Source organism: Cetorhinus maximus, chromosome 2 (genome assembly GCF_964194155.1).
Source record: "Cetorhinus maximus chromosome 2, sCetMax3.hap1.1, whole genome shotgun sequence".
Taxonomy (NCBI): domain Eukaryota; kingdom Metazoa; phylum Chordata; class Chondrichthyes; order Lamniformes; family Cetorhinidae; genus Cetorhinus; species Cetorhinus maximus.
In genome coordinates this window covers 178,397,407-178,414,129 of record NC_135880.1, presented here as the reverse complement: position 1 = coordinate 178,414,129, position 16,723 = coordinate 178,397,407, and the positions used below count along the sequence as shown (strand labels likewise).

At 45.1% G+C, this 16,723-nt stretch overlaps 1 protein-coding gene across 2 annotated transcripts in view; it reads right to left on the bottom strand.

Moving 5' to 3' along the window:
* Nucleotides 1-16,723, bottom strand: part of cemip2 (cell migration inducing hyaluronidase 2) — an 82,807-nt gene that overhangs the window by 17,289 nt on the left and 48,795 nt on the right. For both annotated transcript variants that reach the window (XM_078529772.1, XM_078529779.1), the window contains exons 11-17: nt 14,305-14,433; nt 12,184-12,272; nt 10,604-10,735; nt 6,848-6,883; nt 5,016-5,171; nt 3,439-3,616; nt 989-1,204 (exon numbers count right to left, since the gene is read on the bottom strand). In XM_078529772.1, coding sequence (XP_078385898.1) covers nt 989-1,204; nt 3,439-3,616; nt 5,016-5,171; nt 6,848-6,883; nt 10,604-10,735; nt 12,184-12,272; nt 14,305-14,433 — 936 coding nt within the window. The remainder of the gene's footprint in view (nt 1-988; nt 1,205-3,438; nt 3,617-5,015; nt 5,172-6,847; nt 6,884-10,603; nt 10,736-12,183; nt 12,273-14,304; nt 14,434-16,723) is intronic.

Below are 16,723 nucleotides of genomic sequence, written 5' to 3'. Positions count from 1 at the left end.
TGAGACATTAAACTGAGGCCCTGCCTGCTCTCTCGGGTGGATGTGAAAGATTCCACAGCCAATGGGCAGGATTTTGCGCCAAGCGGGAGACCCGCTCGAGTGTAAAATGACACGTGATGATGCCGGGTGAGCATCCTGATGCCATCGCGCACTTGTGCGATATTTCGGTCAGCAGGCACACGCGGGAGTCGGCAGCGACAATTAAAAGGCCTATTAAGGCTGTTAAAGATTTAATTAAATGTTATTTTTCGCTGCCCGTCCAACCTTACGGTCGGCGGGGCAGGCGAAGAGGCCAAGCGGCCTTTGCACTTTTTAGGAAACCTCATCCACGGGTGGGATGAGGTTTCCAACAGCAAATAAAAATAAATTAAAAACGTTAACGTTTCATTAAGAACATGTCCCTGTTCGTGGAACACAGTCACATGAGCGGGGAAATGTTTTTTAACACCTTAAAATTCTTTAATTTTTATTATTCGAAACTGTTCATATCCCTGAGATAGCTCTATGCCTCAGGGAGCACTCACGAACTTGAACTTGCCCCCACGCCCTGCCCCACCCCGACACAGGCAGTGCTGAGCGTGCGTTTCACACTGGACGGGCCTTAACTGACCCGCCAGCGTGAAATTGTGGTCCGGCCCCAATCACGGGCAGCGGTCAGCTTCCCGCTCGCCCGATGAGGAAAAAAATCCTGGCCAATATTTCAAAGGGGAAGCAGGGGGAGTTTTCACCAATTTCCTGGCCAATATTTTTCCCTTAACCAAAATCACTTTTTAATTTAAAAAAAAGGCACAGGTTATCTATTCATTAGTGGGGACCTTACTGAGCACAAATTAGCTGCTGCTTTTCCCCCACATTAAAACCACACTTCAAAAAAGTATTTCATTGGCTGTGAAGCACTTTGGGACATCCTGAGGTCATGAAAGGTCCCCCTGCCACCCCACACCACCAACCCCCCCCACAGCCGACCTGTCCTCGTTTCTTTTTTTACCTGAGCGTATTTTCCACTGCAAACTGAGCCAAACCAGGACGTGACATTCTCGCAGTTGGGATGCTGGATCAAGAAGTTGTCCATGCGGCCTACATACGTGTCTCTGTAGCCTGTCACGGAGCCATCGATGTCATGGAACACGGCATTCTTGTCGCCATCGAGATTGTAGTCTTCAAACCATGGGCCCGGCTTGCCAAAGAAAACTCTCAAGGACACCTGAGGGAGAGGGGGGTAAATGCAGTCAAATGTGTTGCGGGCAGACCATTACTGACGTAAGTGCAGTATATTGAAAAGGCTGTAAGCATCTTGTTATAGTGCCCTCGCTGCCGGGGAGGTGTAAATAAAGTTAGCTCAATAATGGTTGATCACAGTTGAGCATGTATTAGTCTTACTCTGAGCAGTACACAACATGAAGCACCAGATCCAAGTATCAGTTGTGGCTCAGTGAGTGGCACTCTCACCTCTGAACCTGAAGGTTGTGGTTTCAGGTCCCACTACAGAGACTTGAGCACACAATGCAGTCTGATGTTCCAATGGAGTGCTGCACTGTCAGAGGTGCTGTCCTTCGGTAAAATAACAGATAGAAGAACCAGTGGGGAGATTTATTATTTTTTTTTAAATTTTTTAACACAATGAGTTGTTGTGATCTGGAATGCGCTGCCTGATAGGGTAGCGGAAGCAAACTCAACCGTAACTTTCAAAAGGGAATTGGATAAATACTTGAAGGGAAAAATACTGCAGGGCTATGGGGAAAGAGCAGGGGCACACATTCCAAGCTGGCACTGTACCGAGGGTGTGCTGCACTGCCAGAGGTACCATCTTTCGGAAGGGAAGTTAAAGTTGGCTCCCCCAATAACCTCCCCCCAACACCGCCCCAGGACTTTCAGCTGGAAAGCGTGTTCACCAGTGAACGTCGTGCCAAAAACCAGACTCGGACACAGCGGTGATGGTCTGCACTGTGGATTGACCTGCTAACATTCACCATCTTGAATAGGTGCTTAGTTACAGTACTGGAGGGGGGTTGGGACCCTCTACTCCAGCATTGAATCAACATTTTCCCGGAGAGATTGGGAGAAGAGAGAACAGGGAACCAAAAGAAAAATCAACAAGGGCACAGGTAACAGTGGAAAACAAGCACTTGTATCTATGTAGGAACCATCCCATAAGAATGGTAGTCAATGTTTCTTATACTCATAAACCACAGAACAGTTAGTGAATATTCAAAGGGGGTATTCAATCAGACAACACCCCAGCTTTAAGGCACAACAAAACAGCATATAATAACTTTAACTGTGAATAATTATGCATCATAACGTGGGGCGGAACTTTATGTCCTGCGGGCAGGCGCGTGCCCAACCCGATCAGGCGTAAAATCACGCGCGATGACATCAGGCGAGCGTCCTGCGATTTTTTGGCCAGTGGGTGCACGCGAGAGTCGGCAGCATGCCTACCGACAACTGAGGCCCTTAAGCAAGTAATTAATCTGTATCTTTCGCTGCCCATTCAAACGTTCGGTTGGCGGGCGGGCGAATAGGCCAGGCGGCCTTTGCACTTTTTACAAAACCTCATCCACGGGCGGGATGAGGTTTCCAACGGTAAATAAAAAGCCAGGAAAAATTTTTTGACTTCATTTTAAACATGTCCCTCTTCAGGTGACAATATATGTGGGGGCAAGTTTATATCATTTCTAAAATCTTTACTTTCCTTTGTACAATTCTTCAGCTCCCTGAGGCAGTTCTGTGCCCTCAGGGAGCTGTCAGCGCATGCTCTCCCTGCGCATGCGCAGACTTCCGTGCTCGCCCTCCTCCCACCCCCCCATCTCAACAGCGCTGAGTGTTTCAGCGCACCTTTCACGCTGGCCGGCTATTACTTGGCCAGCCGGTGTGAATTCGCGGTCGGGGCAGCGCATCTTTTCCCAGCTGCTCCCGGGCCTGCCCGCCAAGGGGAAATTCCTGCCCATGGAGTTCTACAACTCACCGAGATCCCTGCATGACCACAGCACTCCCTATCTCGGAAACGTCCTCCAGTCCTATAAACCTCCAAAAGCTCTGCACTCCTTCAGTTATCCCCTCTGGAGCATCCCAATTTCCTTTACTCAACCGTGGGCGGCCATACTTTCAGCTGCCTAGGCCTCAAGCCTGGGATTCTCTCCCTGAGCCCCTCTACCTCTCCTTCCTCTCCTAAGACCTTCTCTAAAACCTACTTCTTTGACCAAGCTTTTGATCACCTGTCCTAATATCTCCTTATGCGGCTCAGTGTCGAATTTTGCTTGCGAACACTCCTGCGAAGTGCCTTGGGACCTTTTACTATGTTAAAAGGCGCTATATAAATGCAAGTTGCTGTTTGTAAATTTATGGTCTGGTGATCTGACTGTCATATTTGTCGATATTCCAAAGAATTTTACAACATGCACGAACATTTCAAAACAGCAAAGAACAAGACGGACATACACTCGTGCCAAACTTCACCAGAGACAAACTGTTCTTGGGAGTCAGTTGCCAGGGGTTCTTTAGGAAGAATCCTACAGCGCTGGTGAATCGGACCGGTGTTGCCATGTAGTTCTGGAAGGTTGTCTTGGTAACGTGAATGGGACCATCGTAAATCTGAAATCCTCGGATGGGGAAAGTCCTGTTTTGAAGCCGGAAAAAGGAGAATACGTAAAACTTCTGTCTAAATAGAGAAAAAAAGTTTATTCTTGCAACCAAATGTGGGAGCTTCATTTGATATTAAGCATAGAAGGAGGCCAAGAATATTAAAGGAGAAAGAGAATCTAAGGACAAAGGCAGGAGTTCATATCTGTTTGTTAAAACTTGCAAACTATCATGTCTGTAAAGCACAGAATGAAACATGTCCACAGGCTATGGAAGGTGGAGAACAAGATAATAAGATAGTAATTCAGTGACGACATTGGGAGAGAGACAGAGTTGGTATCCAGTGACGCCATGTGAACTGAAGAAGGTTCGATAGGTAAAGACTACTTTTAATTAAGCAACCAAGGGTATAGAGAGGTTGCACAAGGTAAACGTGGCTTATTTTAAAATGGAGCTTTTGACAGGATGTGTCATTAGAAAGAAAACTAGTTGTGAGAGTTAGCAGGTACGAGACTGACAGGAGCGAATTGAGAATAGGGAGGGGGTCGCTGGGGAGACAAAGGCAGTCGGAAATTACAACATGTCAGATTGGATGGACCCAGGTCAATCTTTTCTTATGCTGCTCTGGGCTTGGAGAGAGAGAGACTGTGGGATTTTTTTTTTGATTGGGCATTTCCAAGAGCTTCACAAGATTTCAGCACCATGCAAGGGAGATCGATCTAGCTCTTAAACATCAGTCTTACCTCAGAATGTAGGAGAGTTGGTCATTCACTCCCTTGAGCCTGTTCCACAATTTAATCTGCTCGTGGTCGATTGGGAACCCAACACCATCCACCCATCCTGGCTCCACAACCCTCAATGGCCTTGTGTAGCAAAGACCACCAATCTCATACTTAAAATGAATAATTCGACTAGAATCTACTACTTTTGTGGGAGAGGGAGTTCCACACTTCCTTTGTGCGAATGAAGCGTTTACTAACTTGAAATAAAAACAGAAAATGCTGGAAAAACTCAGCAGGTCTGGCCACATCGGTGGAGAGAGAAACAGAGTTAACATTCAGAGCCCTGAAGAAGAGTCTAATGGACTCGAAACGTTAACTCGGTTTCTCTCTCCGCAGATGCTGCCAGACCTGCTGAGTTTTTCCAGCATTTTCTGTTTTTATTTCAGATTTCCAACATCCGCAGGATTTTGCTTTTATGTTTACTAACTAGGGCCTGGCTCTGATTTTAAGGTTATGTCTCCTTGTCCTCGACTCTCCCACCATCCTCCTTATCAATTCCTTACAAAATCCTAAAAGCTTTAAAGCAACCAGATCACCCTTTAACCTATTTTATTCCAGGGGGATACAAGCCTAGATCTGTTGTCTCGTACTTTAGCAATATTTTACATAACAGGATATGCTCACAGGGTTCCAAGGTTAATTAAAGAACCTTACTTGTCTTTTGGCAGCGTGCGATTTTTCCCATCAACCCCACCGACACCCCAATATTTGTTCTGGCCTCCTTGGGATCCATAGTTCCCACTTTCTCCGACAAACAAAGATTCCGAGATCTCTTGACTTGAACCTTCGTCCTTTGGGAAGCTCCCGTCACTGTGGAAACAGTTGTTCATTAGGAAACAAAAGGGGAGCATCAACCTTCCAATTCTTTTTGCCACTCTATGGTATGGATGCTGTAGCATAGCAGCTATGCCCGGGACTTGTAATCCAAAAAGTTTAGGCTCACGACCTGCACACATGAATCACATCATATGGGATCATAGAATGGTTACAGAACAGAAAGAGGCTATTCGGCCCTTCGTGCCTGTGCTGGCTCTCAGCAAGAGCGATTCGCCTCACGCCGCTCCCCTGCCTGTTCCTCGCAGCCCTGCAAATGTTTTTTTCTATTCAGATAATGATTCAGTTCTCTTTTGAAAGCCACGATTGAACCCGCCTCCACCACACTTTCAGGCAGTGCGTTCCAGATTCTAACCAGCTGCTGCGTTAAAAAAAGTTTTTCCTCAGGCCGCTGTTGCTTCTTTTGCCAATCAGCTTAAAACGGTGACAAAGTTGACATACGACCTTGACAGGTGAGAAGCCATTTGCCCACCCTGGATCAGATGGGTTCAAATCTCACCACGGCAGCTGAGGAATTTAAATTTAATGTATTAAACCTGCAATCAAAAGCCGGTCTCAATAAAGGTGTAAAACCCATCTGGTTCACTAGCGTCCTTTAGGGAAGGAAATCTGCTGTCCTTATCCAGTCTGGCCTACATGTGACTCCAGACAACCACAGCAACGTGGTTGACTCTTAAATGACTTCTGAAATGGTCTAGCAAGCCACTCAGTTTAGCGACGGGAATTAAATGCTGGTCATCCCACTGATGCCCCACATACTGTGAACAAACAATAAAAATAAAACACACAAAAACCTATGCATAGGGTTAACAAGCCAGTCCAAAGGGGCATGAAAAGATGATGGGAGGGTTTGAACAATCAAGATAAAGGACATGCAGCATTTTCTCATTCCTAAAATTAATTCTCATCCGTCTATCAATCTCAGGACGTTTGTGATTGATCCCTAGCCTCAGCTGCTTTTTGGGGGCAGAGAGTTGCAGATTTCCACGAGCCGGTGTGTGAAGAGGGTAGCTCCAGGTCGCTACACTGGGACGTGAGTCGGGTTCCTAGTGAAACCAATTCCCACCACCCCCTGCCAAAAAAATAAGCACCCATCATGGACTTGTGAAGAAAATTATAGGAACCTCCCAGAAACTGACAGTATTAACAAGGTCAGTGGGTGCTAGAGTCAAAAAGGCCAACAAACATGAACTTACTGAGAGACAGCTTTTGGCTCCAGAGGGGAGTCAATTTCTGCAATTAGACACAGCGTGAAACACTGCCGATTCCTTAAAATGAACAATTTAACTCCTTAAGCACGCAACTTGCAACTTCCAGACCAGGAAAAACATTTAGTAGAACTTGCGCATTTATGCAGTTCATGTGCAAACTGCCCAAAAGAGGCGATGGATTTAATATGGTTTAAACACTGCCTTTGTAATCGATGTTATTCACCCAAATATGGTCCAGGCAACGCACGGGTGGTGTAAGCTGTACGGCCTGTAACTTATGAATTAAAAACAAACTGCAGCTGCTGCCATCTCTCAGCCGATAGTCCACAATCACTGAGTTCAGACAAAGTGCGACAGGTGAAAGGTTAACTCCTGCTTTCCTCCCACTGTGTATTTCTGGCAGTTTCTGTTTCCTTACATTCACGTGTTCATCTCTCTTACCTAGCAAACGACAGTCCAATTCCATTGTCAGAAAACCTGAAAGATTAAAAGAAAAGTGATACACACAGGCAATGGTTAACCAGGGACTGAAAACTACCAACGTTCCCTCTAAAGTGCATGTGTCCGTGCCCAGCCACACAGCAAACCGAAACATACTGAACATTGAAATCAACCAGATGCTCAAATCTCCAGCAGAATGAAGACTAAAACATAAACTGGCCATGGACACAGTAGTGGTCAGATGAGTTCGTAGCCTGCCCTGTACAAAGAAAATTTATAGAGGGTGTATTGCCTGGTACATTCCCCATTCTAATCACTCTGCCACTGGTGGCTGTGACTTCGGCTGCCAAGGCCCTAAGCTCTGAAACTCCCTTCGTAAACCTCTCCTCCCCTTTCTTCTCCTTTAACGTGCTCCTTTGAAACTTAGCTCTTTGGCCAAGCTTTTAGTCACCTGTTGTAATACCTTCTTATGTGGCTCAGTGTCAAAAACGTTTCTGTGATGCACCTTGGGAGTTCCCCAGCAGTCAGTATTGGGACCCTTGCTTTTCCTAATATATGTTAATGATCTAGATCTTGGTGTGCAGGTGACAATTTCAAAGTTTGCGGATGATACAAAGCTTGGAAGCATTGTAAACTCTAAGGAGGACAGTGTAAAACTTCAAAAGGACACAGGCAAGTTAGTGGAGTGGGCAGATAGGTGGCAGATGAAGTTCAATGTGGAGAAGTATGAGATGATGTATTTTGGTAGGAAGAACACGGAGAGACAATGTAAAATATGGGGTACAATTCTTAAGGGGGTGCAGGAGCAGAGGGGCTTGGGTGTATATATTCATAGATTATTGAAGGTGGCAGGACAGGTGGAGAGAGCAGTTAATAAAGCATACAGTATCCTGGGCTTTATTAATAGGGGCATGGAATACAAGAGCAGGAAGGTTATGCTGAGCTTATATAAAATGCTAGTTAGACCACAGCTGAATTATTGTGTACAGTTCTGGGTGTCACCCTACAGGAAGGGTGTGAACACATTGAAGAAAGTGCAGAAGAGGTTTACAAGAATGATTCCAGGGATGAGAAACTTCAGTTATGAAGATAGATTGGAGACATTGGGACTGTTTTCCTTGGAGAGGAGAAGGCTAAGAGGAGACTTGATAGAGGTGTTCAAAATCATGAGGGGGCTGGATTGAGTAGACAGGAAAAAACTGTTCCTGCTCATAAAAGGATCGAGAACGAGGGGGCACAGGTTTAAAGTGATTTGCAAAAGAAGCAAATGTGACGTGAGAAAAAACTTTTTTCACACAACGAGTGGTTCGGGTCTGGAATGCACTGTGTGGAAGTGCGGTGGAGGCAGGTTCAATCGAGGCACTCAAGAGGGCATTGGATGATTATCTGAATAGAAACAATGTGCAAGGGTACAGGGAAAGAGCGGGAGAATGGCACTAGGTCATAATGCTTATTCAGAGAGCCGGTGCAGACATGGTAGGCCGAATGGCCTCCTTCTGCCCCAGAACATCCTGTGATTCTGTGAAAAGGTGCTATATAAATGCAAGTTGTTGGGTAGGGTCTTGACAAACAAGAATAGTTCTGCTAATATTGTTTCCATGAGCTGAAAGATTAAAGCTGCAGCTGTCAGCTGCCTTTATGCAAGGGGAGACACAATATAAAGCTTATTTTCGGGGTACATAGCGCACTGATTATGTTTCTGGGCTAGTAATCCAGGCAATATTAACCCAAAACCCACCTAGTTTGACACTTTGAAATCAGTTTAAAGAAATCGTCTGGTGTCAGTACGAGTGACCATGAAGCTGTCGGATTTCCGTGAAAATCTGACTATTTCGTGAATGTCTGACAGAGAGGGAATCCTGCTGTCTTTACCTGATCTGGCCTACATGTGATCCACCTAGTGTCACCTCCAGACATGACTGTTCCAATATGCTCCTGGCTAATCATTCATCCTTCATAAATTTAAAGTTTATCCAAAACTCTGCCCACCCATACCCTATCCCATTGGAGAAATCCCATTTTCCCATCGCTCTGGTATTTATTTGCTGATCAGGAATCTCTCCTGCTCTTGTTGTCTGCCACTGGCGTATGTTGGAATGAATTGCAGGTTGATACTCGACCTGTTTGGCTGTGTCTCCGCCTCTCTAACCTCGGTAAAACCAACCTCTCTTTTATCCAAGCTTTTGGTCACCCCTCCTCCTGCTATCGCCTTCTTAGGCCCAGCCTCCACCTTAGCTTAGCTCCCAATACCTCCAACTTAAAAATGATCGTTCCTATTTTAAAATCTATTCATTCCTCCCAATTAGTGTCAGCCATGGTTCAGTTGGTAGCACTCTTGCCTCTGAGCCAAATGGTATGGGATCAAGTCCCACTCAAAGTCTTGAGAGCAACAATCAAGGCTGGCACTCCCAGTGCAGTGCTGAGGGAGTGCTGCACTGTCAGAAGTGCTGTCCTTTGGTTGAGACGTTCAACCAAGGCCCCAACTGTCCTCTCAGGATGATGTAAAGAATCCCGAGGTTACAGTTTTGAAGAAGAGCAGGAGAGGTCTCCCCAGTGGCCTGGTCAATATTTACCCCTCAACCAACATCACAGATTATCTGGTCATTATCACATTACTGTTTGTGGGATCTTGCTGTGTTCCCTACATTACAACAGTGGCTACACTTCAAAAGTACTTCATTGGCTGCAGAGTGCTTTGGGACACCCTGTGGTCGTGGAAGGAGCTAAAGAAATGCAAGTTCTTTCTCCCCTTCCCATCTCTGTAGTCTTATCCAGCCCAATCCCCACATCCCACCCCCTGATCTCTGTTCCTCTGACTCTTATGCATCTTCCCACCCACACCCCGTCCCTTTCAGCCCCACCATTGACCAGGAATCTCTCCCACTCTTATCGCCTGCCATTGGCGTGTGTTGGAAGGATTTGTAGGTTGACACTCAACCCATTTGGCCGTGTCTCCGCCTCTCTAACCTCCTTAAAACCAATCTCTCTTTTATCCAAGCTTTTGGTCACACCCCCTCCTGCTATCGCCTTCTTTGGCCCAGCCTCCATCTTTGTTTGGTTACATCTGTGAGAAGCAAACACCTTTGGGACATTTGTCTGCATTTTAAAAAGCTGAGATGCCAATGCATCGCATTGAGTGAGGACAGGAGTGGGCTAATTGGTACGTGGGAGAGGAACTTTAATCTTTGGCTGCATCCCAGGATTGGTAGAGCCCTGGAAGCCAGTTCCCTGTTTGGTCAAGGAATGCAAAGGAAACTTGCAAGTAAATAGAAGCAGGCTGTTAAGAGCGTGACTGTGGCGTCTTACAGATGTAATCAAACAAAGATGGAGGCTGGGCCAAAGAAGGTGGTAGCAGGAAGGGGTGACCAAGAGCTTGATAAGAGAGAGATTGGTTTTAACAAGGTTAGAGACGCAGAGACACAGCCAAATGGGTCGAGTATCAACCTATAAATCCTTCCAACACACGCCAATGGCCTCAGAGTGGGGAGAAAGTGGAACTCACTACCACAGGGATTGGCTGAGGTGAATAACATGGATGGATTTGAGGGCGAGCTGGATAAACACATGAGGGAGACAGGAACAGAAGGGTAAGGGTGACAGGGCAAGATGAAGTATGAGTGGGAGGAGGCTCACGGGGAGCATAAGTGCCAGTATGGACGAGTGGCCTGTTTCGATCTGGAGATTCGATGTAAAGGCCTCAAGCCTCTCCTTTCAAGCCTGCTCAAAAAAGTAACAGCACATTGGAACATCACCTACCCTGAATTCCGAAATATGACGTCTCCTCCTCGGACCCAAGCTCCATGGTCATTATTTTTGAATGCTATCAGCCTGTCGATGAGGGCTGCCACACGCGGCTTCTGTGGATCAGCATCTTGGTGAGGACGGAACCTTAACATAAATGGGTAAAAAACTTAAACATACTGAACAACATCCCACAGATGGAATTACTGGAGCTCTGCAATGGGCATTTCCCCTGTTAGGAGAAAGGACTGGATGCTGTGATGGGGGAGAGTTAGGATACTGGGAAGTTGTGCTTCAATGGGGCAAATGACCTTTAATCATCATCTAATTGATGCCATGGCAGCACAGAATACGACTTAACAGCACCACAGGAAACTCAGGAGCAGAATGAGATGAATGATTTCAAAAGAAAATTGGATGGGCACTCGAGGGAAACAAACTTGCAGGGCTCCAGGGATTGAGCGGGGAAATGGGACTGACTGGATTCCTCTAGAGAGAGCAGGCATGGATTTGATGGGCTGAATGGCCTCCTGTGCCTTAACGGCTCTACAATATAATATTTACTCTCTATAAACCAAGCCAGAATGATTCCACTGAAATAAAAAGCATTTCCTGAGAAATGTGATTTTTTTTTTTTGTACGATAGTGTCCGCCCTGGCTCAGTGGGTAGCACTCTCGCCTCCAAGGCAGTGGGTTGTGGGTTCAAGTCTCACTCCTGAGTCCCAAGCGTAAAATCTTAGTCAACGCTCTTGGCACCTGTACTGAGGGAGTGCTGTACTGTTGGAGAGGCCATCTTTCAGATGAGTCATTAAACCAGGGTCCTGTCCAACCTCTCAGGTGACCACAAGAGATCTCACAGACGTTCTTTCAAAGAAGAGCAGAAAGGATCACCTAGCAAACATTTATTCCTCAACCAACGTAACCCCCAAAAAATTATCTTTTCATTATTGCCGTGTGTGGGAGCTTGCTGTGTGTAAATTGGCTGCCACGTTTCTTACATTACAACAGTGACTGCACATCAAAAAGTACTTCATTAGTTGTGAAGCGCTTTGGGATGTCCTGGGGTCGTGAAAGATGCTATATAAACACAAGCCCATTCCACCACATCATACATGGAGTTTTCTTTATGCTGTCACTACAGAGAAATAAGGGGTGACACAGCGCGGTGTGAACATCACTATACTAGTAATCCAGAGGCCCAGGTAATGCTCTGGGGTTCGAATCCCACCACGGCAGCTGCTGGAATTTGAATTCAATTAATATCTAGAATTAAAAGCTAGTCTCAGTAATGGTGCCCATGACAACTATCATCGATTGTCTTAAAAACCCATCTGGTTCATTAATGTCCTTTAGGGAAGGAAATCTGCCGTCCTTACCTGGTCTGACTTACATGTGACTCCAGACCCACAGCAATGTGGTTAACTCTCAAATGACCTAGCAAGCCACTCAGTTCAAGGGCAATTACTGGGCAACAAATGCTGGCCTTGCCAGTGATGCCCACGTCCCATGAATGAATAAAGGGGAAAAAAAATGCATTTTCCAGATCAAATGAAAATAATTGGTTCCTTTTCCAAAAGGTCAATGTCCTCACTCACCTCGCACTGTTGTCTAAACAGAGGTACTCCCTTGGGTCATCAGCACTGGCATTGGTGATTTTCACTCCCTTGTCAATGAATAATCCAGCCTAGCAATAAGGATCAGGAGCCATTACAGGAAATCCGCACCAACGTTATAACACATTACTCGTTATCCTTGTACGAATTACAAAACAATGCCAAGAATAAACCTTCTAGGAGAACCCAGTTCATTACATAATCTAGAACCAAGACTATGGTTGTTGAATAAAAGTGCTTGCAATCTGCACCCAATCCAAAATCTGAAACCTAAATGGGAAGGGAAGGGAAGAGGGGACACAAACTTTCTTCAGTAACAGGACGAAACAGTCAGAATGTTTACAGATTGGGATGGTTCAATCCTTACGGACTAGTGGATAGGTCTTTAAACAAATCAGAGCAGAGTACTCACTGATATTGTCCTGGCCAACATTTAACCGTCAACCAACATCAACAAAACCTATCATCTGGTTACCATTTTTTACCATCTGTTTGCAGGATCTTACTGTGCTCAAAATTGGCAGCCACTTTTGCCACAACATGAGTACACTTCAAACAAAAAAAAATAATTGGTTGTAAAGCACTTTAGGGTCATGAAAGGCATTATATAAATGCGAGTTCTTCTTTTCATTGGGAAGTTGGCTGTCTCATGTCTCCAAAGGATTATATGGGGTAGCAAGGGGGTGCAGAAGAGAAGGGGTTTTACCCCTTAAGAAATTTATGCCAATTCTACCCTGGATGAACTGGAATGGTGCAGCAGCTTAGACAGATACATCAGAGAATGGTCGAGGCTCCACTGAATGTCCCCCTCTAACCTCAGCTGCTTGGAAACAGGGAGTGGAGGAAGAGGGAGGTAAGAGGGAAGAAAAGAGAGGAGAAAAGCGAAATACAGAAATAGTGCACTGAGATTCTAAATAAAAGTTAAAGGACAGTGAACAGAAATAAAAGGGATTGAAGGAAAGTTGGAAAAAGAAATAACATTTATTTGAAGCAAATTAACATGAAGAAAAAATCAGAATATCAGAAGAAAAGCAAATGAGAACACCATGTTGAATATCCCTCATGTTTAGATAAGACTGGAGAAGGCCACCTCTGGAAAAATAAATCGTGGCCCAAATGTTTTTTTATTTGCCTTCCAGCCAAGATCAATATCAGTAGCACATGGTCATTCACTAACCCGCTGAGCTCCAGTCTGTATCCTGTAGTTTTATTTCAGTGTTAGACAGAAACACTAAAGAAAACTCCAGGCTTTAGTCGCCTGTGCACATTAACAAGGAAACACTTTGCAATGGAGAAGGGACCAGAGGTTGCCAATCCAGCAGGTTTGGCTCAGTGTCTCCAAGGAATTGAATACTAATCTCCAGAACACTGCTGCAACACATATCATGGGGCATATCATATGTTATTTTCATTCACTTTGAATGCTTTTGTTAACCAATTGGAGATGGGAAAATAAGGCTGCTTGACTGACAGTTGAACTACCCAACTGGGGAACAGAGAATCTTTTGCTTTCCAATAGGGCTTGGGAAGACGGGTCACCATGAGAATGGACATGCGACCAATGGCAGGAGTGAGAGGGCAGGACTGCTGGAGGCAGGAGGTCATTTGATGAAACCTCCAGGAATACAGCCAATCCGAGTTGGCAATCCTGGGGGGTGGGGAGGGAAGAACGAGTGTCAATCTCAGATTAAAAAAACCGAACCAAAATCTGAATGGAAGCAAAACAGTGAAAAGCAAGTGTGAAACGTGTATAAATAAATCCTATCACTTCTTTCCTAAAGTCATAAGTTTAAGTGTTAAAATGACAAAGGAACTAGAGGTGATAGGAGGAAGCTTTTTTTTCAAATACATATAGCAAGCTGTTATGATCTGGAATGCACTGTCTGAAAGGAGAAGCAGGTTTAATGGTAACTTTCAAAAGGGAATTGGATAAATAATTGAATGAGAAAAATTTGCAGGGCAGTGACGGAAAGAGTGGGGGAGGAGGAGTGAGACAAATTGGGTAGCTCTTTCAAAGAGCCGGCACAGGCATGATGGGCAGAATGGACTCCTTCAGTGCTGTACCATTCTTTGATTCTATGATACAAGTGATGGGACACTTACCTTGAAGTTTGAATGAACCCTGTTGTTGTAGAAAGTGCCCAGTGGAGTGAGTTCGGCTTTAGTTTCAGGGAACAGCCCTTGGGAGTCTCCTGTGGGAACTTTATGGAACAGGTACCATATACCAGTATCCTAATGTAAATAATAAACAAGTGAGCTTGCATGTTTTTGAATGGAAAAAAAGAGAATTTATTCCTACGACAAACACTGAAGCCATTGGTTAAAAATTGTATCTGATCAGCATTTTAAAGCATCTCACTTTTTAAAAAAATAAGTGTTCTTAAAAATCATTCTCACTGAACTCTCTGCAAAAGAAGATCATAAGAAATAGGAGCAGGAGTAGGCCATTCAGCCCATTTAGCCTGCTCCTCCATTCAATAAGATCATAGCTGATCCGACTGTGGCCTCAACTCCACTTTCCTGCCCGTCTCCCATGACTCTTGACCCCCTTGTCAATCAGAAATCCGATCAAGTCAGTCTTGAATATACTCGATGACCCAGCCTCCACTGCTCTCTGTGGAAGAGAATTCCAAAGATTAACACCCTCTGAGAGAAGAAATTCTTCCTCATCTCCATCTTAAATGTGAAGCCCCTTATTTTGAACTCTGCTCCTTAGTCTCTTCGGGGAGGCGGTGGTGTAGTGGTATTGTCACTGGACTGGTATTCCAGTGACCCAGGGTAATGCTCTGGGGACCTGGGTTTGAATCCCAACATGGCAGATCTCGAAATCTGAATTCAATAAACATCTGGATGACCATTGTTGATTGTTGTAAAAACCCACCTGGTTCACTAATGTCGTTCAGGGAAGGAAATCTGCTGTCCTTACCTGGTCTGGCCTACATGTGACTCCAGACCCACAGCAATGTGGTTGACTCTTAACTGCCCTCTGAACAAGGGCAAATAGGGATAGGCAATAAATGCTGGCCTAGCAGCGATGCCCACATCCCATGAACGAATAAAAAAAAACTTCTAGACTCCCTCACAAGAGGAAACATCCTCCCAGCATCCACCCTGTGAAGTCCCCTCAGAATCTTATGTTTCAATAAGATCATCTCATTCTTCTAAATGCCAACGAGTATAGGCCCAACCTATTCAACCTTTCCTCATAAGACAATGCCTTCATCCCAGGAATCAGTCAAGTGAATCTTCTTTGAACTGCTTCCAATGCGACTATACCTTCCTTAAGTAAGGAGACCAAAACTTTGCACAGGACTCCAAGTGCGGTTTCACCAAATAAAATGCCAACATCAGTTACAGGGAGAGGTCCCACACCATCAACAATTTCCCCCCATAACTAAACCTTCTTTCAATAGGCTTGGGGAGGACTTGGGATCACAATTTGTAATTGTACAGAGCTAGATTCTAGGTTAAATGTTAGGAGATCGACTGTTATCCTCTGGAACAGGATGCCATCTCGTCCAGTAGACATCGATTCACACAATTCCTTCATTGAGAGTCAGAGTTGTTTCTGGCTGCACTGAGATCACCTCGTACAAGAGGGGAAACGTACGTCAGGGCCAGAATAATCTCCTGGACTAATTTTGAACACTTCAGAAGGTTACAGAGGAATTTTATCCTTTTCTTTGGCTTCTCCCAGGAGCTAACATGGCTCTGGGTCAGGTGAGGAGTGTCTGTATTGAAACAGGCAAGCAGCTGAATCAAATTCATACATATTCGCCTATCTTTTCCTCCCCTCCTGCACAAACTAATCCTTTGCTTGCCTGCCATACAGCTTTGAGGTCTAACCAATTCGAATCATTAGATGCTGTCTGGCCTTCCCTTCTCCATAACACAAGGCCTGCTGTCCCAGATGAAGTCATAGACTAGGGATTGGACCTGGAATCTGGATGGATCAACTGCAGGGTGGAACACAGGGACAGAGTAGACCATTCGGCTCCAGTTACAGACTGGAGAAGGGATCATCAATTTTCTAATACACAATACAACAATCACAAGCCTATGTGATTCTTCCCCAATCTGTTCAATTCACAAGGCATTGGGATCCTGATAGCCAATCCATTTAGTCCAACTTATGTTAAGAAGTGATAACCAGGCAACTACAGAACCATATTACATATTATATTACATAATAGCATGGAAAAGGCCATTAGGCCCATCTGGTCAATGCTGGTGTTTACACTCCACACAAGCCTCTTCCTATTCCTCCTCATTTCATCCTATCAGCATATCCTTCTATTCCTTTCTTTCTCCTGTGTTTATCTAGCTTCCACTCAAATGCATCTATACTATTACACTGCAGGAACTCACCAAGACTCCTCAGACAGCACCTTCCAAACCCACGACCACTACCACCTAGAAGAACAAGGGCAGCAGGCACGTGGGAACACCACCAGCTGGAAGTTCCCCTCCAAGCCACACACAATCCTGACTCAGAAATATATCGCTGTTTCGTCACTGTTGC